We start from the raw sequence: 22,348 nt of genomic DNA, 5'->3' as shown, positions 1-22,348 counted from the left end.
TCAGTTTAGCTGGCACTCAGGATGACTGCCCTTTCACCTCTGCCCTGCACACACTCATCAGATAACTGAATGATAGACCTTTGCCAGGTGATGGAGCAATGCCAGCTACGTAGGCAGATGTCTGGCAGGCTACAGGAGGACTAAAATCCCCTGTATCAGTATATGTGGCCTTGCATATAGCATTAATTTGGACCCTCATGGAGGCTTGAGTAACAGTTTCTGCCTCCCTGGAAGATGTGTTCCTGTTTCAAGACTTGAGCCAGGATCCACAATAGGTTCATGAGGCTGTGAGCCCCAGAGCTAGCAGATGCCTTGCTTCAACCCTGACCCACATTTCTTCTGCTTGAGAGAATGCACTCCGGGTCCAACCTTACCTCTTTCCCCAAAATATGACTTTTTTGATTTCTTTGATATTATTTTTGACAGATATTTGATAACGTTTAATCTGGAAATCAAACAAAATACCCCACATTTCTTTGTCTATCCATCCCACTGACAAAACATACGATTCAAAGACAAATAAGATCACTCCTACAATTATAACCAAATTCCACCTTTAAGGCAGAGATCCAGCTCACAGCTGTTCATTGCGATGGCTGGCACCTCATGAAGTTTGAATGTAAATTTTGTAGCTCCCTTGGAATTGTTGGGGGTGTCTACAAGGTGTTCAACATTGATAACATCACAGAAGGCCCTAGAACAGCCTTGAAGAAACCCAAAACCACATGGGTTTTATCATTATTATTTTTATCTTTTATTTTTGGAGAGCTATATTTGCCTCCTCAGAAATGTGTGTGTGTGTGTGTGTGTGTGTGTGTGTGTGTGTGTGTGCACACGAATGTTTGTGTGTTTTCATGCGGGTGCATGTGCACACACGTGTATGTGTGTTTGTGAGTCTCTTGGTTTGATTTAACAGGCCTTGTGACAATTGGGTTTATGACAGAACTTCCTGTAGGCGGTACCAATTGATGCCTTGTATCCCCTGAAAAGGCCACCCACCCTGGAAGCCCAGAAGCAATGGAAGCAGGCAGACAGACAGACACAGCAGTTCTCTTATGTTCTATCTTGGGCACAATCCCAGAACCATATAAGGAGAGAGTTCTCTTCTTGAGTTTACAGGGTAGAAATAAAGGTCTAGACTCTAATAAAGAGAGACACAAGGCATGGCTTGTGAACAAGTGGGGAACAGAGAGTAAACCTGATGGGTCTGCTTGTTTGACCAGGTATTTAAGGTTCTTTATATGTTGACTTTCCTAAGATTCTACGAGAGATGTTGCCTCCAGAACAGTGGTTCTCAACCCATGGTCATGTGAGACCATTGGAAAATACAGATATTTACATTATGATTCTTAACAGGTGAAAAACTACAGTTATGAAGTAGCAATGAAATAAATTTATGATTGGATATCACTACCACATGAGGAACTGTATTAAAGGGTCACAGGTTGGGAACTGCTGATCTAGAAGGTTCCAATTTTAGAGTTCAATTTGGGATCCATTAATGAATCGAGTTACCATTTTCTGGGACCATGGTGGCTTTTTTTAGTGTACAGCTAGGGGCTTTCTAAGAAAGAATAAAGACATACCCGCTCACAGAGTTAAACCAAGCAGACCCCGGAACAAGACAAAGCGTGCAAGGAAAACTGTCTGTTCTAGAAACTTAGGAATGGTGCAATGCCTGCCTTCGATGTCAATGTCGATGGACCCTCTGGCTCCAGCCCTGCCACACCTTGAAAGCAGACTGTGCTGTACAATGAGTTCTGCCTCTCTTCTGTGCTGAAGGACATCCGTACATCAAAGCATTCACAGAGCTGAGTAGTAACACACCCGGTAAGATTGTCTGAGGTTGCTGCAAGATTGTACAATGTGTTATAGATGGAATAAAAGTGGTCAGGGTCACCCCCACAGTATCCCTGACATGCCTAAGACCAGCTCTCTGAGGAGGGGGAACTATAAGCCAAGCATCAGCAAGACAAAGTGAGGCCTCTTCTTCCAAAGTCCAACAGAGACATGCTGTATCCCCTGCTGGACACAGAGCAGGTCTAATTCCCAAGGAACTGCTCTTTCATCCTCACAGAAACCCTATAGCAGACACGTTGGCAGTGGGCTGTCTCTGTGAAGATGCCCAGACTGTGCCCTACAGCAAGTACTGCCTCTGGGAGTTTTCTGATAGACCAGCAATGGGACCTGTAGAAAACAGGATTGTCCTGTTCAGGCACAAGCCACTGGTTCCTTACAAGGCTGGGTTTAAAGAGCCCTGGAAGAGAGGAGCAGGTACCCACACAGCCTCAGACCCTTGTCTAGACAACAGAGTCCCAAAGGGTATTGCTCAGTTCATTCCATTCCTGCTCCACGTGTCCACTAGAAGAATCACAACAAAAGATCTTTAAGCCAAAGAACAGACAAGGATACACACTGGGTGAGTATTAAAAAGACCCAACTAGAAAGCTTGACAAGCTTTGGTTGGGGAGGCAGAAATCTGGCCTCAGTAGGGCCACAAGCCTCTCCGGTCAGAAAAGCGCCGGGGTAGCTAGGGCGCAGGGTCGGCTGACACTCGCCAGCTACCCACAACACCAGCCACGGGATCTTAAGACTTCTGGTGAGTGGAACACAGCTTCTGCTCCAGTCCAAACACGCGGGACCTGAGACTGCTTTGGTTGGGGAGGCAGAAATCCGGCCTCAGTAGGGCCACAAGCCTCTCCGGTCGGAAAAGCGCCGGGGTAGCTAGGGCGCAGGGTCGGCTGACACCCGCCAGCTACCCACGACCCCCGCCACAGGATCTTAAGACTTCTGGTGAGTGGAACACAGCTTCTGCTCCAATCCAATTGCGCGCGGGACCTGAGACTGCATTAGTTAGGGAAGCAGAAAAACGGCCTGAGTAGGACCACAGGCCACTTCCTGCCGGACCAGCACAGGGTAGCTAGAGCGCAGGGTTGGCTGACACCCGCCAGCTACCCACGACCCCCGCCACAGGATTTTGAGACTGCTGGTGAGTGGAACACAGCTTCTGCTCCAATCTTTAAACAGTGACAACGACAACAACTAACCCCAGAGATTACCAGATGGCGAAAGGTAAACGTAATAATCTTACTAACAGAAACCAAGACCACTCACCATCATCAGAACCCATCACTCCCACTTCGCCCAGTCCAGGGCACCCCAACACACCGGAAAAGCTAGACACGGATCAAAAAGCATATCTCATGATGATGGTAGAGGACTTCAAGAAGGACTTTAATAACACACTTAAAGAAATACAAAGGAACACTGGTAAACAGGTAGAAGACATTAAAGAGGAAGCACAAAAATCCCTTAAAGAATTGCAGGAGAACACTGCTAAAGAGTTACAAATCCTTAAAGAAAAACAGGATAACATAATCAAACGGGTAGAAGTCCTTACAGAAAAACAGGAAAACACATCCAAACAGATGATGGAATTGAACAAAACCATACTAGACCTAAAAAGGGAAGTAGACACAATAAAGAAAACCCAAAATGAGGCAACACTGGAGATAGAAACCCTAGGAAAGAAATCTGGAACCATAGATACGAGCATCAGCAACAGAATACAAGAGATGGAAGAGAGAATCTCAGGTGCAGAAGATTCCATAGAGAACATTGGCACAACAATCAAGGAAAATGTAAAATGCAAAAAGATCCTAACTCAAAACATCCAAGAAATACAGGACACAATGAGAAGACCAAACCTACGGATAATAGGAGTGGATGAGAATGAAGATTTTCAACTCAAAGGACCAGCAAACATCTTCAACAAAATTATAGAAGAAAACTTCCCAAATCTAAAGAAAGAGATGCCCATGAACATACAAGAAGCCTACAGAACTCCAAATAGACTGGACCAGAAAAGAAATACCTCCTGACACATAATAATCAGAACAACAAATGCTCTAAATAAAGACAGAATACTAAAAGTAACATATAAAGGGAAGCCTATCAGAATTACACCAGATTTCTCACCAGAGACTATGAAAGCCAGAAGATCCTGGACGGATGTTATACAGACACTAAAAGAACACAAACTCCACCCCAGGCTACTATACCCAGCCAAACTCTCAATTAACATAGATGGAGAAACCAAAGTATTCCACGACAACACAAAATTCACACATTATCTCTCCACGAATCCAGCCCTTCAAAGGATAATAACAGAAAAAAACCAATACAAGGACAGGAACCACGCCCTAGAAACAACAAGACGGTAATCCTTCAACAAACCTAAAAGAAGACAGCCACAAGAACAGAATGCCAACTTTAACAACAAAAATAACAGGAAACAACAATTACTTTTCCTTAATACCAATAGACTCAATTCCCCGATAAAAAGACATAGACTAACAAACTGGCTACACAAACAAGACCCAACATTTTGCTGCTTACAGGAAACTCATCTCAGAGAAAAAGATAGACACTACCTCAGAATGAAAGGCTGGAAAACAATTTTCCAAGCAAATGGCATGAAGAAACAAGCTGGAGTAGCCATTCTAATATCTGATAAGATTGACTTCCAACCCAAAGTCATTAAAAAAGACAGGGAGGGACACTTCATACTCATCAAAGGTAAAATCCTCCAAGAGGAACTATCAATCCTGAATATCTATGCTCCAAATACAAAGGCAGCCACATTCATTAAAGAAACTTTAGTAAATCTCAAAGCACACATTGCACCTCATACAATAATAGTGGGAGACTTCAACACACCACTTTCACCAACGGACAGATCATGGAAACAGAAACTAAACAGGGACACAGTGAAACTAACAGAAATTATGAATCAAATGGATCTGGCAGATATCTACAGAACATTCTATCCTAAAACAAAAGGATATACCTTCTTTTCAGCACCTCATGGTACCTTCTCCAAAATTGACCACATAATTGGTCACAAAACAGGCCTCAACAGATACAAAAATATTGAAATTGTCCCATGCATCCTATCAGATCACCATGGACTAAGGCTGATCTTCAATAACAAAATAAATAATAGAAAGCCAACCTTCACGTGGAAACTGAACAACACTCTTCTCAATGATACCTTGGTCAAGGAAGGAATAAAGAAAGAAATTAAGGACTTTTTAGAGTTCAATGAAAATGAAGCCACAACATACCCAAACTTATGGGACGCAATGAAAGCATTTCTAAGAGGAAAACTCATAGCTCTGAGTGCCTCCAAAAGGAAACTAGAGAGAGCACACATTAGCAGCTTGACAACATACCTAAAAGCACTAGAACAAAAGGAAGCAAATTCACCCAGGAGGAGTAGACGGCAGGAAATAATCAAACTCAGGGGTGAAATCAACCAAGTGGAAACAAGAAGAACTATTCAAAGAATCAACCAATCAAGGAGCTGGTTCTTTGAGAAAATCAACAAGATAGATAAACCCTTAGCCAGACTCACTAGAGGGCACAGGGAAAGCATCCTAATTAACAAAATCAGAAATGAAAAAGGAGACATAACAACAGATCCTGAAGACATCCAAAACACCATCAGATCCTTCTACCAAAGGCTATACTCAACAAAACTGGAGAACCTGGATGAAATGGAGAAGTTCCTAGACAGATACCAGGTACCAAAGTTGAATCAAGATCAGGTTAATGATCTAAACAGCCCTATATCCCCCAAAGAAATAGAAGCAGTCATTAATAGTCTCCCAACTAAAAAAAGCCCAGGACCAGACGGGTTTAGTGCAGAGTTCTATCAGACCTTCAAAGAAGATCTAATCCCAGTTCTTCACAAACTATTCCACAAAATAGAAACAGAAGGTACTCTACCCAACTCATTCTATGAAGCCACAATTACTCTGATACCTAAACCACAAAAAGACCCAACAAAGATAGAAAACTTCAGACCAATATCCCTTATGAATATTGATGCAAAAATCCTCAATAAAGTTCTTGCTAACCGAATCCAAGAACACATCAAAACAATCATCCATCCTGACCAAGTAGGTTTCATCCCAGGGATGCAGGGATGGTTCAATATACGGAAATCCATCAACGTAATCCAGTATATAAACAAACTCAAAGACAAAAACCACATGGTCATCTCGTTAGATGCGGAAAAAGCATTTGACAAGATCCAACACCCATTCATGATAAAAGTCTTGGAAAGATCAGGAATTCAAGGCCCATACCTAAACATGATAAAAGCAATCTACAGCAAACCAGTAGCCAACATCAAAGTAAATGGTGAGAAGCTTGAAGCAATCCCTCTAAAATCAGGGACTAGACAAGGCTGTCCACTTTCTCCATACCTATTCAACATTGTACTTGAAGTCCTAGCCAGAGCAATTCGACAACAAAAGGAGATCAAAGGGATACAAATTGGAAAAGATGAAGTCAAAATATCACTTTTTGCAGATGATATGATAGTATATCTAAGTGACCCTAAAAATTCCACCAGAGAACTCCTAAGCCTGATAAACAGCTTCGGTGAAGTAGCTGGATATAAAATTAACTCAAACAAATCAATGGCCTTTCTCTACACAAAGAATAAACAGGCTGAGAAAGAAATTAGGGAAACAACACCCTTCTCAATAGTCACAAATAATATAAAATATCTTGGCGTGACTCTAACTAAGGAAGTGAAAGATCTGTATAATAAAAACTTCAAGTCTCTGAAGAAAGAAATTATAGAAGATCTCAGAAGATGGAAAGATCTCCCATGCTCATGGATTGGCAGGATCAACATTGTAAAAATGGCTATCTTGCCAAAAGCAATCTACAGATTCAATGCAATCCCCATCAAAATTCCAACTCAATTCTTCAACGAATTAGAAAGTGCAATCTGCAAATTCATCTGGAATAACAAAAAACATAGGATAGCAAAAACTCTTCTCAAGGATAAAAGAACCTCTGGTGGAATCACCATGCCGGACCTAAAGCTTTACTACAGAGCAATTGTGATAAAAACTGCATGGTACTGGTATAGTGACAGACAAATAGACCAATGGAATAGAATTGAAGACCCAGAAATGAACCCACACACGTACGGTCACTTGATCTTCGACAAGGGAGCTAAAAACATCCAGTGGAAGAAAGACAGCATTTTCAACAAATGGTGCTGGCACAACTGGTTGTTAACATGTAGAAGAATGCGAATCGATCCATTCCTATCTCCTTGTACTAAGGTCAAGTCTAAGTGGATCAAGGAACTTCACATAAAACCAGAGACCCTGAAACTTATAGAGGAGAAAGTGGGGAAAAGCCTTGAAGATATGGGCACAGGGGAAAAATTCTTGAATAGAACAGTAATGGCTTGTGCTGTAAGATCAAGAATTGACAAGTGGGACCTCATGAAACTGCAAAGCTTCTGCAAGGCTAAAGACACCATCAATAAGACAAAAAAACCACCAACAGATTGGGAAAGGATCTTCACCTATCCTAAATCAGATAAGGGACTAATATCCAATATATATAAAGAACTCAAGAAGATGGACTCCAGAAAGTCAAATAACCCCATTAAAAAATGGGGCTCAGAACTGAACAAAGAATTCTCACCTGAGGAATACCGAATGGCAGAGAAGCACCTGAAAAAATGTTCAACATCCTTAATCATCAGGGAAATGCAAATCAAAACAACCCTGAGATTCCACCTCACACCAGTCAGAATGGCTAAGATCAAAAATTCAGGTGACAGCAGATGCTGGCGAGGATGTGGAGAAAGAGGAACACTCCTCCATTGTTGGTGGGATTGCAAGCTTGTACAACCACTCTGGAAATCAGTCTGCTGGTTCCTCAGAAAATTGGACATAGTACTACTGGAGGATCCAACAATACCTCTCCTGGGCATATATCCAGAAGATGTCCCAACCGGTAAAAAGGACACATGCTCCACTATGTTCATAGCAGCCCTATTTATAATAGCCAGAAGCTGGAAAGAACCCAGATGTCCCTCAACAGAGGAATGGATACAGAAATTATGGTACATTTACACAATGGTGTACTACTCAGCTATTAAAAAGAATGAATTTATGAAATTCATAGCCAAATGGATGGACCTGGAGGGCATCATCTTGAGTGAAGTAACACAATCACAAAAGAACTCACACAATATGTATTCACTGATAAGTGGATATTAGCCCAAAACTTAGGATACCCAAGATATAAGATACAATTTACTAAACGCATGAAACTCAAGAAGAATGAAGACCAAAGTGTGGACACTGTGCCCCTTCTTAGAATTGGGAACAAAACACCCAGGGAAGGAGTTACAGAGACAAAGTTCGTAGCTGTGATGAAAGGATGGACCATTTAGAGACTGCCGTATCCAGGGATCCTTCCCATAAGCAGCTTCTAAACGCTGACCCCATTGCATACACTAGCAAGATTTTGCTGAAAGGACCCAAAGATAGCTGTCTCTTGTGAGATGATGCCGGGGCCTAGCAAACACAGGAGTGGATGTTCACAGTCAGCTATTGGATGTATCACAGGGCTCCCTATGCAGAAGCTAGAGAAAATACCCAAGGAGCTAAAGGGATCTGCAACCCTATTGTCGGAACAACATGATGTACTAACCAGAACCCCGGAGCTCTTGTCTCTAGCTGCATATGTATCGAAAGATGGCCTAGTCGGCCATCATTGGAAAGAGAGGCCCATTGGACTTGCAAACTTTATATGCCCCAATATAGGGGAATGCCAGGGCCAAAAGAATGGGAATGGGTGGGTAGGGAAGTGGGGGGCGCTATGGGGGACTTTTGGGATAGCATTGGAAATGTAACTGAGGAAAATATGTAATAAAAATATTAAAAATTAAAAAAAAATAAGAAGGTAAAGTAGAGAGGTGTCCTTGGGATTAGTTTAAAAAAAAAAAAGAAATGGAAACTTGACAGTATTTGAAATATCTATAACAGGGATTCCTAACTTTGGCAACTTTGCAATATTTTGTCAAATATTTCTGTATTGTGGGAGACTCTTGTTCCTTCTATTATGTTACATTAAAACCCTTGCTTCTGTCCACTGGTTCCTTGCCTCTCCCCAAAAGGTAGAACAATAAATGATTCTAGATGTTGCTTGTAAAAAAAAAAAAAAAAGAAAGAAAGAAAGAAAAAATGTTTAAAGCAAAAAAAAAAAAAAAAAAAAGAAAGCTTGACAAAAGAAAATATTGCCCTTAGTCCAAAACAAGGTAGATGCGTAAATATCAGACTTAAAGTTACTGAATGGTTAAGCAATTTTATTATGAAAAGCTGGAAGTCAAGATCAACAGCATATATATAATCCCAGAAATGGGAAGGCAGAGACAGCACACATACATGTGCGCACACACACACATATACACACAAATACATGTACACATATACACACATACACACATGCACACAGAGAAGCACATACATGTACGCATAACTACACAGTACACATAAGTACACATACATACAAAGATATTTTAAATTACAAGGAAACACTTAAAACTACACAGTTGCATAGAAAGAAGCAGGTAAAAATGGAGAAGCAAACTCATGTGATAACTGTAATAATAAAATGAATGGAGCAGGACCTTCTCTCTGGAGCACGGACATGTTCAGGTGACCTGCTTCTCAGGCTAAATAAAGAGAAGGGTGTGCAGAAAGGACAATCCTGCCTTAACCCACTCAGCCACACCTTCCTTGCTTAATCTCTCTTTCTAAATTTAGACACCGTATTTGGAGGTGATGGATTAGACTCTGCTGATGCTGCTGACACTGCGTGCTTAGCCCCTAGTCCACTGACCTTCGAAATGATGGACTTTCCATGGCCCCTGAAGACACATCTGCACACAGGGAGAACAGCGTAGAGACACAGGCGTGAACCCGGCCCCCTCCTCTGTGATCGTTAGAGATCAGCTCCAGCAGTGGGGTCATCTGGAGTCCTCTTCTGAACTTTGATGCTCCCAAGGACATAAAGCTAAAGCACTTCGTATTTTTGCCTATGGTGACTCCTCCGGATTCTTTTTCGTTTAAATTATGTTGGAATCTTTTGCTTATCTAATGGAGGATGGAGAGCCATTTCCAACTAGGAACGTTCACTTTGACCTGTGTCAAACTTCACTTTGAAGAGAAGTTGCTCTAGTTTTTATCAGATTGAAAAAAGGGATGAACATCTTTCAAAAATTAGTATATTCAACCTAAATCACAAAGAAAAACACTAACGTGCCATATAAGGTTTTATTTTAAATGAAATATTTCCCCTCGAGCCCTTAAAGAGTCTGTGTTGTCAACATGCAAATGAAAAATATAAACTTTGAGCATAAAAGTAAGAGAGTGGATATTTTTCATCAGTATCAATTATAAAATAAAAAAAAATCAAAGAAAATGTTTTTAACTTTCACAATATTGAAGGCATTTGTTAATTACATAAATGAAGCCCAGGATTCACGGTACGTGTCCCATAATTTCTACACAGCTGAAAGCTGGATTGCTCAGAGCAATACCAAAGGCCATGTTTAGAGCCTCCTTGAAACTCCCAGAAACCAGAGACACAAAGGAGGATTATGTCCATGGCCTGCTCTAGTGTGTGCTGCTGCTGGACACTTCGACTGAAACTGGGATGGATTCCATCCATATGTCACCACTGCCCTTGGCTGCTGGTTCACTCACAATGAAGCTCACTCACCTGTGTGTAAGTCAGCACCAGCGTTTCTCACATTCCTTTCTTCATCTCCTGAAATTACCTCATTATAAATGGACCCTTCTGGTTTCTCTCACCCCCACCACCCTCATGCATTCACAAATTCACAGCTGATCATGTACAAAGGGCTCTTGGACGCCTCCCACAGTGGCCCTGCTTCTTCTGAAACATTCTGGATTCTGCCAAATGGAACACTCACTCCTTCCTTGAAACTCTTCAGGGTCTCCCAGCTTCCAGCCATGTCTAGTACAAAGTCTTACTCCTGTTGCTATTAGTGTTGACTACATTAGTAACTATCCTTCAGTCCTTCAAGAGCAAGTCTGTGCTGTTTGTACGTTGTTGCAGAGCAGAAGCCATATCTGGAATATCAGACTGGAGGCCAGGCATCAAATTTTAGCAATGGAAATGAGGAAGTCCTATGAATACTAAGTAGTGAGCATGCAGATTCCATACTACACGAGGCAGAGAGTTGGAAAGGACGCTACTCCAGAGAAACGACCACTAGTTAAGGACAAGAGGCTCAGCTGTAGCCCACACGGGTCATCTCCAACATCAGTGCAGACACCAGGGGACGAATACAGGGGCTGGAAACACAGAGTCGCTGACTGTCTTTGACAACTGCCAGGTGGAATGCGACGAGCCCCTTCTAGACAACATCCAAAGGTGACTGATAAAATATTTAAGATGCTCCTTTTCAACAGGAACTCAGAAAACATGAAAGTTCATAAAAATTTCAGGACAGAAATTCACTGGTGTTCACTGGTGCCCCTTAGGAACTTAGGCTATGCTGGCAACCTACAGTCTGAGTTCTAATATTAGGGGTAGGCACCTACAGAGAGAGAGGAGATAGGGAGAGGGAGGGAGGGAGGAAAGGAAGGAGGGGGGAGAGATGGAGAGTTGGGGAGGAGGAGGAGAGAGAGAGAGAGGGAGAGGGGTCAAGTCTAGTAGCCAAGAAAGATCAAAGCTGGCCAGAAACCACAAATCTACAAACATCAAAGGGAAGCATCACACAGTGAGTTAGGGAAGACACAGCCCACTGGACAAACAAAGGTACATACATAGCTTGGCTTTCACTCTGGCCATGGCCTAAGGGTCTCAAACCCCTGTACACAAAGAGAAGCTCACCCCTGGGTTCTAGGACTAGGATTTCCATTCATAAAGAGGCCCCCAAAATCCCAAACCAAAAATCTGTATTTAGTGTGACTACAAAATAGAATGTCCCAAAGTGCAACAGAATGTCCTCCAGACTAAATTCAGGCCTCAGAAGAATTCCACACAGAATGTACCTTTGTAATAACAACATGCAGATAGAGGTCTCTGAAGGCTCAGGCCAACAGCGCCCCCTGGCAACAGGCTGGAGCAGCTACAATTCCCCCCAAGCAGGAAAGCACCCTCTTCAACCCGCAGAAGGATATCAATGCATGCCGACTCAGAATCGGTCATCTAACAGCTATGACATCTTGTAACCACAGAGATGTCCTTAGCTGAGTATGTGCTCAGAGAGGTACTCACAAGAGCATCTCTTCTGGTACCACAGACACCGGGCACACATGTGGTACACACCCATACACGTAGGCAAAAAGCACATAAACATTTAAATATATATATATATATTAAAAAGATAAAAAAAATTAAAAATTAGAAAAGCAACTCCCAACTACCTCACTCTGGAAGCAAATGTGCAGAATCTCAGGTAGACATTAACCTGAACATTTAAAAGCAATAAAGCCTGGTGAAAACTGCCCAGGCAAATGTGGGGGAAAAAAATCAGTTTTCAGTTATGAAAAAGTACCATGGCTGGAGTTTAAATTTCAGCTGGGTGTTATAAACTCCAAATAAGATGTGGGTGAGACAAACAGGTTTGAGTTTAAATAAATTATAAAGTGTTAACTTTGAGGTCACAGGCTTGAGAAAAGAGAAAACGAAATCTAACATACATACGTACACTGACATCGCACCAACAGATATTAGTAAGGCATAATATATACTTAGTTGAAGTTTCAAAATTAAGACACAACTGCCCGCAGCGAACCTCTTCATAGCCACCGCGGGAGCCAGAGGATAAAGAATAACGTCCACCGCTCCCCACCCACCCGAGGTTGTTGTCTGGACTCATCGCTATTACCCTCTGACTTTATTGACTGAGACAGGGTCAGTCCAAACCACCGCTCATCAGGATGACTGGTTCGGCTAGCCAGCTTGCTCTGGGCACTCCCCATCTCTGCCTTCTGATGCTGGAATTACAGGCCACCCCCCAATAGGTTCCAAACTCCTGGCATCCAAACTCCTGTGTGGCAAGGATGTTAACGGCCGAGCCATCTCTCAGCCCATCCTCATTATCGGGTACACCTGAGCAAACAGAACCTCATTGCCTTCCCAAACAGAACTTAGCTTTATCAAAAAAAGTAATTAACCAATTAATTAATTAATTGACCTTCTGAAACACCTAAAGGAATCAAAATAACAACGGTAACGGTTGTCATGCATGCCAACAGTAATGGGGACGGGAGGTGTGGCAACTCTTACACACTGTTGGAAGAAAAGACTTGATCTGCAGAAAATGACTGGTGTGAGTCAGGACACAGCACACGGGATGCTAGGCTCCTAAGCACATCCCTGAAGCACCTCTTGAATGGGCTCAAGAAGAAGAAGCTGCCCAAGCTGCCACAGTAACGCTGCTTTTAATAGCAAAGTTCTTAAAACATCAGTCCGTGGCCAGCTCACTAAAACGTCATGTCTGACAATGCACCAATGTGGATTAGAGCTCTGGTGAATTAATTATTGCCATATTCAACAAGGATGGGAGACAGCAGACCCAGAAGAGCCTGGGGGAGGTATTTCCCCTGTATTTCTTGTGTTTTATTAATACATACTACACATAGGAGAGAACTATTAAGCAAGGAAGTTAACAAACTTGTGGGAGTTTATTCGGGGTACAGAAAGACCACAAGGCTTTCAGACCTGTAGGGTTCTATTTCTTAAGATACACACTGTTCAAATTTGATCCTTACTGCTATGATAAAATTTTCTGACCATATGCAGCGTAAGTGGTAACGGGTTTATGCAGGCCACAATCCAGGCCACAGGGCATCATGGAGGGAAGAATGCTGCCTGCTGGCTCCTTTCACAGGCACATCCTGAGCTGGCTTCCTTTTATAGCCCAGGACCACCTGCCCAGGAATCCTGTCACCCACACTGGGCTATGTCCCCTACATCAATGAACAATCAAGACAGTTTCCCATAGATAGACATGTCCATAGGCCAGCCCAATGGGGCAGTCCCTCAGTCAGGGTTCCTTCTTGCCAGATGACTCTAACTTGTGTCAAGTAGGAAACAAATACAAAGATAGTGGGCTATCTTAGTCCACTGGCTTAGTGGTAAAATGTGTCCAGGCTTCAGACAGGCACTAGGAAGAACTCCTAGGATAGCTTCCCTCATCTCTAAGCAGGAGACTCAGAAACACCTGTTCATTCTAGGTGGTGCTGTGCACAGATAATGACACTGGAATGCTGTTGCTAGGATACAAGCAGGAGATGGAGCAGCTCAGAAGTAAGCCCACTGGTCCACGATGACAAAACCGAAGCAAGGAATTACAGTCTGAGGGGCTGGAGGGTTGGCTCAACAGTTAAGAGCATTTGCTGCTCTTAGGATCTGAGTTCAGTTCCCAGCGCCCACGTTGGGTAGCTCACAACTGCCTGTAACCCCAGCTGTGGGGGCTCCAACACCCTCTTCTGGACTCTACAAGCACCCATACACATAAATTAAACCAAATCTTAAAAGAAATAATAAAATAAAGTTGGAGTCTCGTTGCTTGATTTCCTAGTATCTAATCTTAGCTTCTTGCTTGCCTCGTCAGTTGTTGAATGCACACTGAAGCCATGCTAACTGACTGTCTCACTTTACTTTCTGTTCCTGTGATAAATGTCATGACTAAAAGTAACTTGGGGAGGAAAGGGTTCCTTTAATCTTATATGTCACAGTCCATCATGAAAGGAGGCCAGGGCAGAAACTAAAGACAGGAGCTTAGAGACAGGAAGTGAAGCCAGGGCCATGGAGGAACGCTGTTGACTGATCCTCTTTCATGCCTTAGCTTGCTTTTTCAGAGAACCCAGGACCAACTACCTGCCCAGAGGCAGCACTACACACACTGAGCTAGCTACCCCGACATTAGTCTCTGATCAAGGGATGTCTCTACAGACTTTTCTACAAACCAATCTGATGAAGGTATCTTTTCAGTTGAGGCTCCCTATTCCCAAACGACCCTAGCTTGTGTCAAAGTGACAAGAAACCCGCATGCTAACACACTCCATCAGAGGTTTGCTCACTGACCCCTTACAATGCACTGTGTGCCCATTTTCCGGGTGATAAACACAAATCTTGGAAAGTCGAAGCAAGCTACTCCAAGTAGCACACATGCTAAGCAGTAGATCTTGGAGTGTCTGATTCCAACCCCCTACGCCACCCTACCCCCACTACTGATTGCCTCTGCATCATCTTCTCTGTGTTGGTTGTTAACTCAGGCCTAGCTTCCCTTTCACATCCCCTTAGCTTTGTCTGCAGCTGCCAGCTCCCCTGCAGTGAAGATTCTAAATCCAATTAGCCTGAGCCAGCCCAGTGCAATGAGCTCAAGGCAGCTAAGGTGCCAGGAGGAAGCTAGCAGGCAGCTCCCTGGAACTTCAGGGAGCCAAAAAGGAAATTCCAGCAGACAGGAATGTCTCTTAAGAGCGTCATATTCACTGTCGCATCCCAGGCCTTCAAAAAGTGGGTCAGCAGAGGCGGACACAGCCACAGACACATTGAGAAAACAGCCTCCTCACTCATGAATGGAGTCTCCCTACAGAGCTATGATCATTTGACCCTGAAGCCAACAATCCAGGGCAACCTCTCCCAATTCTAGATTTTCCAAATATTTAACTCTTTTGTATTAAACCACATCCTAAGCGACCTACCTACAATGATTTCCATTCCTTGAACCAATACATCTGAAACTCGGTGAATAGATGCCAGCTTCACCCATTTCAGATTGGAAAACTGATTTTTTTTTTACACCGAGAGCTGTACGGTTTTGCCTTGAGAATGTCTGCAATTAATCCTCACGCCCCTCTTCTTTCTGACGGGCATACAAAGCACCTGAGATGCTTCCTGCAGAATAGCAAGCACTCACCACCCTGCAGCAGAAGAGCCCTCCCTTTCCCATCATGTCTCAGTGAGTGAAGGCTAGGGATTTACAGCCTTCCTGGTACATCTCATCTGAGTTATTGTGAGACATCTTGTCTTTCTGTAGCACAGTGAACTATGCTGAGGGCCATTGGACGCACGCATTGAGCTCAGATCAGCAGGCCTGGCATGAGGTTCCTTTACCTGCTGAGCTGTCTCACCAGCCCAGCCAAAGACCTCTCCTCACATAAGCCAAGATTGCATGAGAAGCAACAGTATATTTCCTAGGACACACATAAAATGTGATTTCTTTTTTTCAGAAGGAAAGGGTAGTACAATTTGTAAAAGCATAGTGACTTATTTTTGTGTCAGAAAGTGCAATCTTAAGGAGCCTGGATCTTATCATCCAACTGTTGGCCGAGTCCCAGAGTTCGCAGCCTGGGGGAGCCCTTGGATTTCCAAGCTTTCATTTATTGGTTAAAAGGTAGCCCTTTAGCCATCCCCAAAGTCTGTTGTGACATTTAAAAGGAGAATCCACGTATAAAAACATCTGACTTTCATGGCATGGACATGCAGAGCACTGAATAAATGCCAACATTTTGTTTTTCTTTAGAAATGAGTTAGAGAAGAATCTATGCCCCCACCCCATGGCCCTAGCTCATTATAAAACAAAGCTTTATGGATCAGAAAGTCTACATTCCTCTGACACTTGTAAACATTACAGGAAATTTCCTAGGAGATAAAGTGAAGAGTTACAAGTCGCCCGACATCCTGAGACCTGTCATAGAACTCTACCACCTCAGCTTTACCTTGCAACTCCTCGGCAAGGTAAAGCTGAGGTGGTAGAGTTCAATAATTAATTGAACTCTCTAATTGAATTGAGTTCAATAATTAATATTTAGTTAGCACCTTCTGTGTCCCCCTTCTACAACCTGAAACGTTCTGAGTACTTCCAAGGCCGCCCCAGGTAAGCCTCCACACACCCTTTACATTCCCGGATTCAAACCCCTAAGTGGGACACTAGGCAGGCATTTCAGAAACAGCCATTATAACATTGGTGGCAGTTAGCTTTCATGCAAATATTATCAGCAAAACTGTTTTGTAAGAAAAAAGTAGGGGCTAGATCCCTGGTCTAACAGTCAGGAGCTCTGGCTGCTCTTCACAGGACCCAGGTTTCATTGCTAATCCATAGGTCAGCTGACGACTCTCTGTATCCCCAGTTCCAGGGCATACACTGCCCCCTTCTGTCCTCAATGGGCACTGCATGCATGGAGTGCACAGACATGTATGTAGGCAAAGCACTCATTACACATTAAATAAAAATAAAGAATTTTCCTCCTAAAAGTGATCTCGGAAACAAACCTCATTTGCCTCTTCGCCTCCTTTGGCCTGGCCCTCACCCACGTCTCCATTCTCATAGCTGCCGCTCTTTTCTACCCACAGCTCAGATTTCTCCACCGTCAGCCGAAGTTGGTCCAGGTCTGCCTTGATTTGCTTGTAGTTATCAACATCTTGGTTCGACACTAGTAACTGCACCTAAACACGGGAGAACTTTGTTGCTTAATATTCTCACGCAGTTTCTGTATTCCTAGATCCTGTACACCAAAGATCTCATGTTTAAACACTGATTAGGCAAAGCTCAACATTTACAGAACATTCGTGGGTATTTACATGTGTGTTGGCTGAAAGCTTAGCTGCAAGTATCTGTGAACTCCAAGCAATACATTCACACGTAAAAGGGAATTCTTACATGTCAAAATGCTGAAAAGTAATTTAACATAAAAGTCTAGGGGGTGGAGAGGTGGCTCAGGGGTTAAAGCTCTTGTGAGGACCTGAGTTCAGTTCCAAGCAACCACATGGCAGCTCACAACCTCCTGTAACTCCAGCTCCAAGGGATCTGAACCCTCTTCTGGACTCTGGGTACTACACACATATGTGAACATACATACATGGGTACTGCACATGCATGTAAACATACATACATGGGTACTACACACATATATGAACATACCTACATGGGTACTGCACATGCATGTGTACATACATACATGGGTACTACACACATATATGAACATACCTACATGGGTACTGCACATACATGTGCACATACATACATGGGTACTACACACATATGTGAACATACCTACATGGGTACTGCACATACATGTGCACATACATACATGGGTACTACACACATATGTGAACATACCTACATGGGTACTGCACACATATCTTCACATACATGTATGAATGGACATACCCATGCATAAAACAAAATATAAACAATTCTTTTAAAAGATAATCTAACTCTAAATTCATGGTTCATGTTAGTTTTTCTGAGGTGTTCTATGCATGTATCTGTTTGAAAGTCAAAAAAACAAAACAAAACAAAAATAAAAAAAACACCCACCGGGCATGGTGGCGCACGCCTTTAATCCCAGTACTTGGGAGACAGAGGCAGGCGGATTTCTGAGTTCGAGGCCAACCTGGTCTACAAAGTGAGTTCCAGGACAGCCAAAGCTATACACAGAAACCCTGTCTCGAAAAAAAACAAAACAGAACAAAACAAAACAAAACAAAACACCATGGAAGAAAAACATAATGGCTACAATATACATTTGCTAGTACAAACAGGAAGTCTCTAAACTTGAGAGAACAATGCAATTTATACATACTACATGGCACATATGTAAAGTATGTGTATCTAAATGGCCCCACTTAGCTCCTTAACGTCTGCACTCCACTAAACACAAGACATTGGTGAGATACCCACACTCATAACTAATCATTGTGAAATTAACGTGCAATCCAAACATTACATGAGAAAAGCCCAGATCCCCATCGTGGCTCCTTTCCTTGGAGGCTCTGCATTTTTTTAAATCACAAAGTATTTAATTTGAAGCTATGGCTTGTCAAAGAGATCATTAAGTTCTGTAGCCAAAATAACAGCAGCGGAAACAAACTTTCTAATATGTTCCTGTTCTCCAGCACACCCTAAATTTTAGTCTCTGTCATTTTTATAAAGATGCTGACTGAAGATCACCTGTGGGAGATTCAATCTAAAGCAGGTCCTGTTAGGCACATACAAGGCCATACCTATCTTTCAAAACAAACAGTAATAAAAAAGGTGTCATAGTGCATGCCTGCAATTCCAGCACACGGGCTGCAGAGACAGAGGGATCACCAAGAGTTCAGAGTCAATCTGAAAATAGTGAATTCTGAGCCAGTTCTTGCTACAGAGTGAGACCCTGTCTCAACAACAGCAAAAAGTTCAAGGTTCAAGCCTCATCAGCAACTAGCATCAGGCTGGGGTCAGGGGGAGGGTATTGGGTGGTCACCTAACACTCTTAGAACTTGGGCCAGTCAACTTTATGAGTCCGTTTTCTTGGGTTTATCTCTGAGGACTCAACTCAGAGTCTGCGAATTCTGGGCAAACAGGTACCCAGCTCAGCCCCAGCCCCAGCCCCAGCCCCAGCCCCAGCCCCAGCCCCAGCCCCAGCCCCAGCCCCAGCCCCAGCCCCAGCCCCAGCCCCAGCCCATGTGCTGGGTGAGCAGCACCCTGGCCCAGCCTCACCTGTCTAAAGGCCTGAAGCACTTCTGCTCTCTGGCTGAAATGCTTGAAGAGCAGCTGCAGGGCTCCGGACAGCAGCGGAGCATAGTCGTGCATGATCAGGTGGATGAGGACGCGTAAGAACGTCCTGCCTCCTTCATCATCAAGCTGAACTGGAGTTTTTTCTTTTCTATAAAACCAAAAGTAATTCTAAAACAACAAATTACATGATATCTATATTAAAGTCATTTCGATTATATCACGTTTTTAAGCGTTTATCCCTTGTGTTCCCAAAACAGGAAATTAAAAGGGAGACATTGTTGCTTCTTTATCTCATATCATTGATGGAGGGACAGGGACAAAGGTGGTTCCTGGAGAATCTCAAGAGTCGATCAGCAACACAGGGAGGTGCAGGCATCCAGTAATCCCAAGATCATTCTTCATTAATTGTTAGTTAGCATACACATAAAGGAGTGGGGTTCATTATCACATTTTCATAAGTAGATCATTGTTCGTTCAAATTTTCCCACTACCTTCTTTGTCTTCCTTGCCCTTCCACTCACCCCCCTTTATCCCTCAGAGTCCCCCTTTTGAAATCAACCAATGGCTGGTTTCCCCCAGAGCCCAAGAAATCACCACGTGGCAGTTGAGAAGGGACAGTCACAGTGCACAGCCATCACCCCTGGGGCTCTGTGTGCTTGGCACAGTGGGACTGGGAACAAGATTCACTGGATGAAAGGTCTATCTGAAGGCATGCGTTGCTGCTGGTGCTGCACTGTGTTCTGAAGCACATACTCAGATGGCTCTGTTATAGGTGGCAGTTGTGCAATTGTGCCAGTCTGTATAGCCTAGCATATGTGTTATGCAATACATGTGGGTTCCATAGGTGGGAGGAAGAGAGAGATGACAGAGAGACAGATTACAGGTTCATAGAGATAGGATACAGACAACAGATAGATGTACATATGGATGACTGATAACTAGAACTGGTAGGCAGACAGGTGATAGATCAATAGATAGTTGCACTCACAGACAGATAATTAATACACATGATACATAAATACACATAGATAATAGGCAGACAGATGATTTTTAAATAATAGGTATAGAGAGATATATAAATAGAGGCTAGATACATAGATGATAGAGAGACAGATTGACAGTATAATCTACTGATTCTTGGATCAGGGCTAACAAAGCAGCACAAAGATAACTGAAACAAAGAAGAAGTAATACGGTCAGGAGACAAAGTATGTAAGCCGTGGTTGTGCGCTCTCTCTCTCTCTCTCTCTCTCACACACTCACACACACACACATACACATACACACATAGTCACATACACACGCATATATACACACAGAGACACACAGAGTCACATACATACTCTTACACACACACATACCAACATACATACACAGATACACATATAGAGACAAACACAGTCATGCATTTACACACATACTCTTTTACACACACACACACACACATACATACACACAGATACACATATAGACTCACAGTCACATACACAAATGCATACTCTTACACACAGATACACACAGAGAGACAAAGATACAGACACACACACCCTCAAATAATGGTTTAAAGTATACTCAACACATAAACCAGTAACTATCACTTGCAAGTGCTACATTCTGTGTGTGACTGCACGTGCCACACACTGACACAGCCAGCTGTGTGGTGGTTCCCACACACTTCTCCAGACTCCTGACTAACACACTGTGATCTGACAGCAGAGTGGCTACGAGGTCCCTGCCTCCGGGAATCTCTCAGTTCTTGCCATTTTACAGATCACAACTCTATCAGACTATCGCCTGGGGTGTCAGTGACCAGTGTCATTACACAGCTCATGTCTGCATTTGAAAATAAAATCACAGGGGCTGGAGAGATGACTCAGTGGTTAAGAGCACTGACTGCTTTTCCAGAGGTCCTGAGTTCAAATCCCAGCAACCACATGGTGGCTCACAACCATCTGTAATGAGTTCTGATGCCCTCTTCTGGTGTGTCTAAAGACAGTGACAGGACAGTGTACTCACATACATAAAATAAATAAATAAAAAATTTTAAAAAAAAAGAAAAGTCTGAAAGGCTATATTTTTAAAAAAGAAAAGAAAATCACAGATTGCCTTTATCTTTTTGCCCCAGAATAATAAAATATTTCAATAGGAAATCATAACAAAGGCCAGTATCACAACAGAAAATAAGCTTACACCAAATGTTCACTAAACAATAAGTCTTTGGGGGCTCCAGTCCTCCCTCCATCCCTTCCCCAGCCTCCCTTTCCTCTCTCTCTCTCACCCTCCTCCCCTAGACAGAGTCACACTATGTAGCCTAGGCTAGCACGGAACTGTGGATCTTGGGGTTCTGTTAACCTTAATTCTTGTTCCTCTTTCTAGAAAGGTACAGGGTAAACACTTTGTCTCCTTGGGCTGAGGTCTGTAATAAAAATGAACTTCAGTAATTCTGAGATTTCCTTTCTCATTGTGGTTGTGCTTAATCCATTTCTGAAAAAGAAACTTCACAACAATACACACCAGGGTCATGGTAGCAAAGGAGAGCACCTATCACACACGGATTCTCGAGGCGCCTTCCTTTCTTCCATCATGGATGCTTACGGATGGAAGAAATGCCTGGCTTCTCATGCATAAAGCTAAGGACAACATCAAAAGAAGCTACTTTCTTGCCTCAATTATCTAAGAGTTGGTGAAGTGGTGTATTACAAGACACCGCAATGTTTATATAACAGAGCTAAGGACATTTGTATTCTCATCATCTAAGGAAATAAAAGCTAAGAATTCTGAGAGAGTTAACTATGCGGACCCGATTTCTCCCAGTTTTTAAAGATGGCTTAAATGAGAGTCATTTTCTTTCCTCTAGAATAAATTTAAAGCTTCATTTATGGGAGAAATTATGTTATCAGCAACCAGGGCATCCAAATATGTATAAAAAGATGAATGATAACAAATTATGGATAAAATTCTAAGTGAGATAGACTC

General features: G+C 42.8%; 1 protein-coding gene across 1 annotated transcript in view; it reads right to left on the bottom strand.

The window, feature by feature from the left end:
* The window catches only part of Itpr2 (inositol 1,4,5-trisphosphate receptor type 2), a 404,943-nt gene that overhangs the window by 234,146 nt on the left and 148,449 nt on the right, over positions 1-22,348 (bottom strand). Inside the window, exons 25-26 of the mRNA XM_085839778.1 lie at positions 19,355-19,520; positions 17,143-17,316 (exon numbers count right to left, since the gene is read on the bottom strand). Of these exons, the coding sequence (XP_085695904.1) occupies positions 17,143-17,316; positions 19,355-19,520 (340 nt within the window). The remainder of the gene's footprint in view (positions 1-17,142; positions 17,317-19,354; positions 19,521-22,348) is intronic.

This window comes from Mus caroli, unplaced genomic scaffold, assembly GCF_978045245.1.
Source record: "Mus caroli unplaced genomic scaffold, Mus_caroli_1 scaffold_7, whole genome shotgun sequence".
NCBI classification, from domain to species: Eukaryota; Metazoa; Chordata; class Mammalia; order Rodentia; family Muridae; genus Mus; species Mus caroli.
The sequence above is the reverse complement of the archived record's forward strand: the minus strand, read 5'-3'. Positions and strand labels throughout refer to the sequence as shown.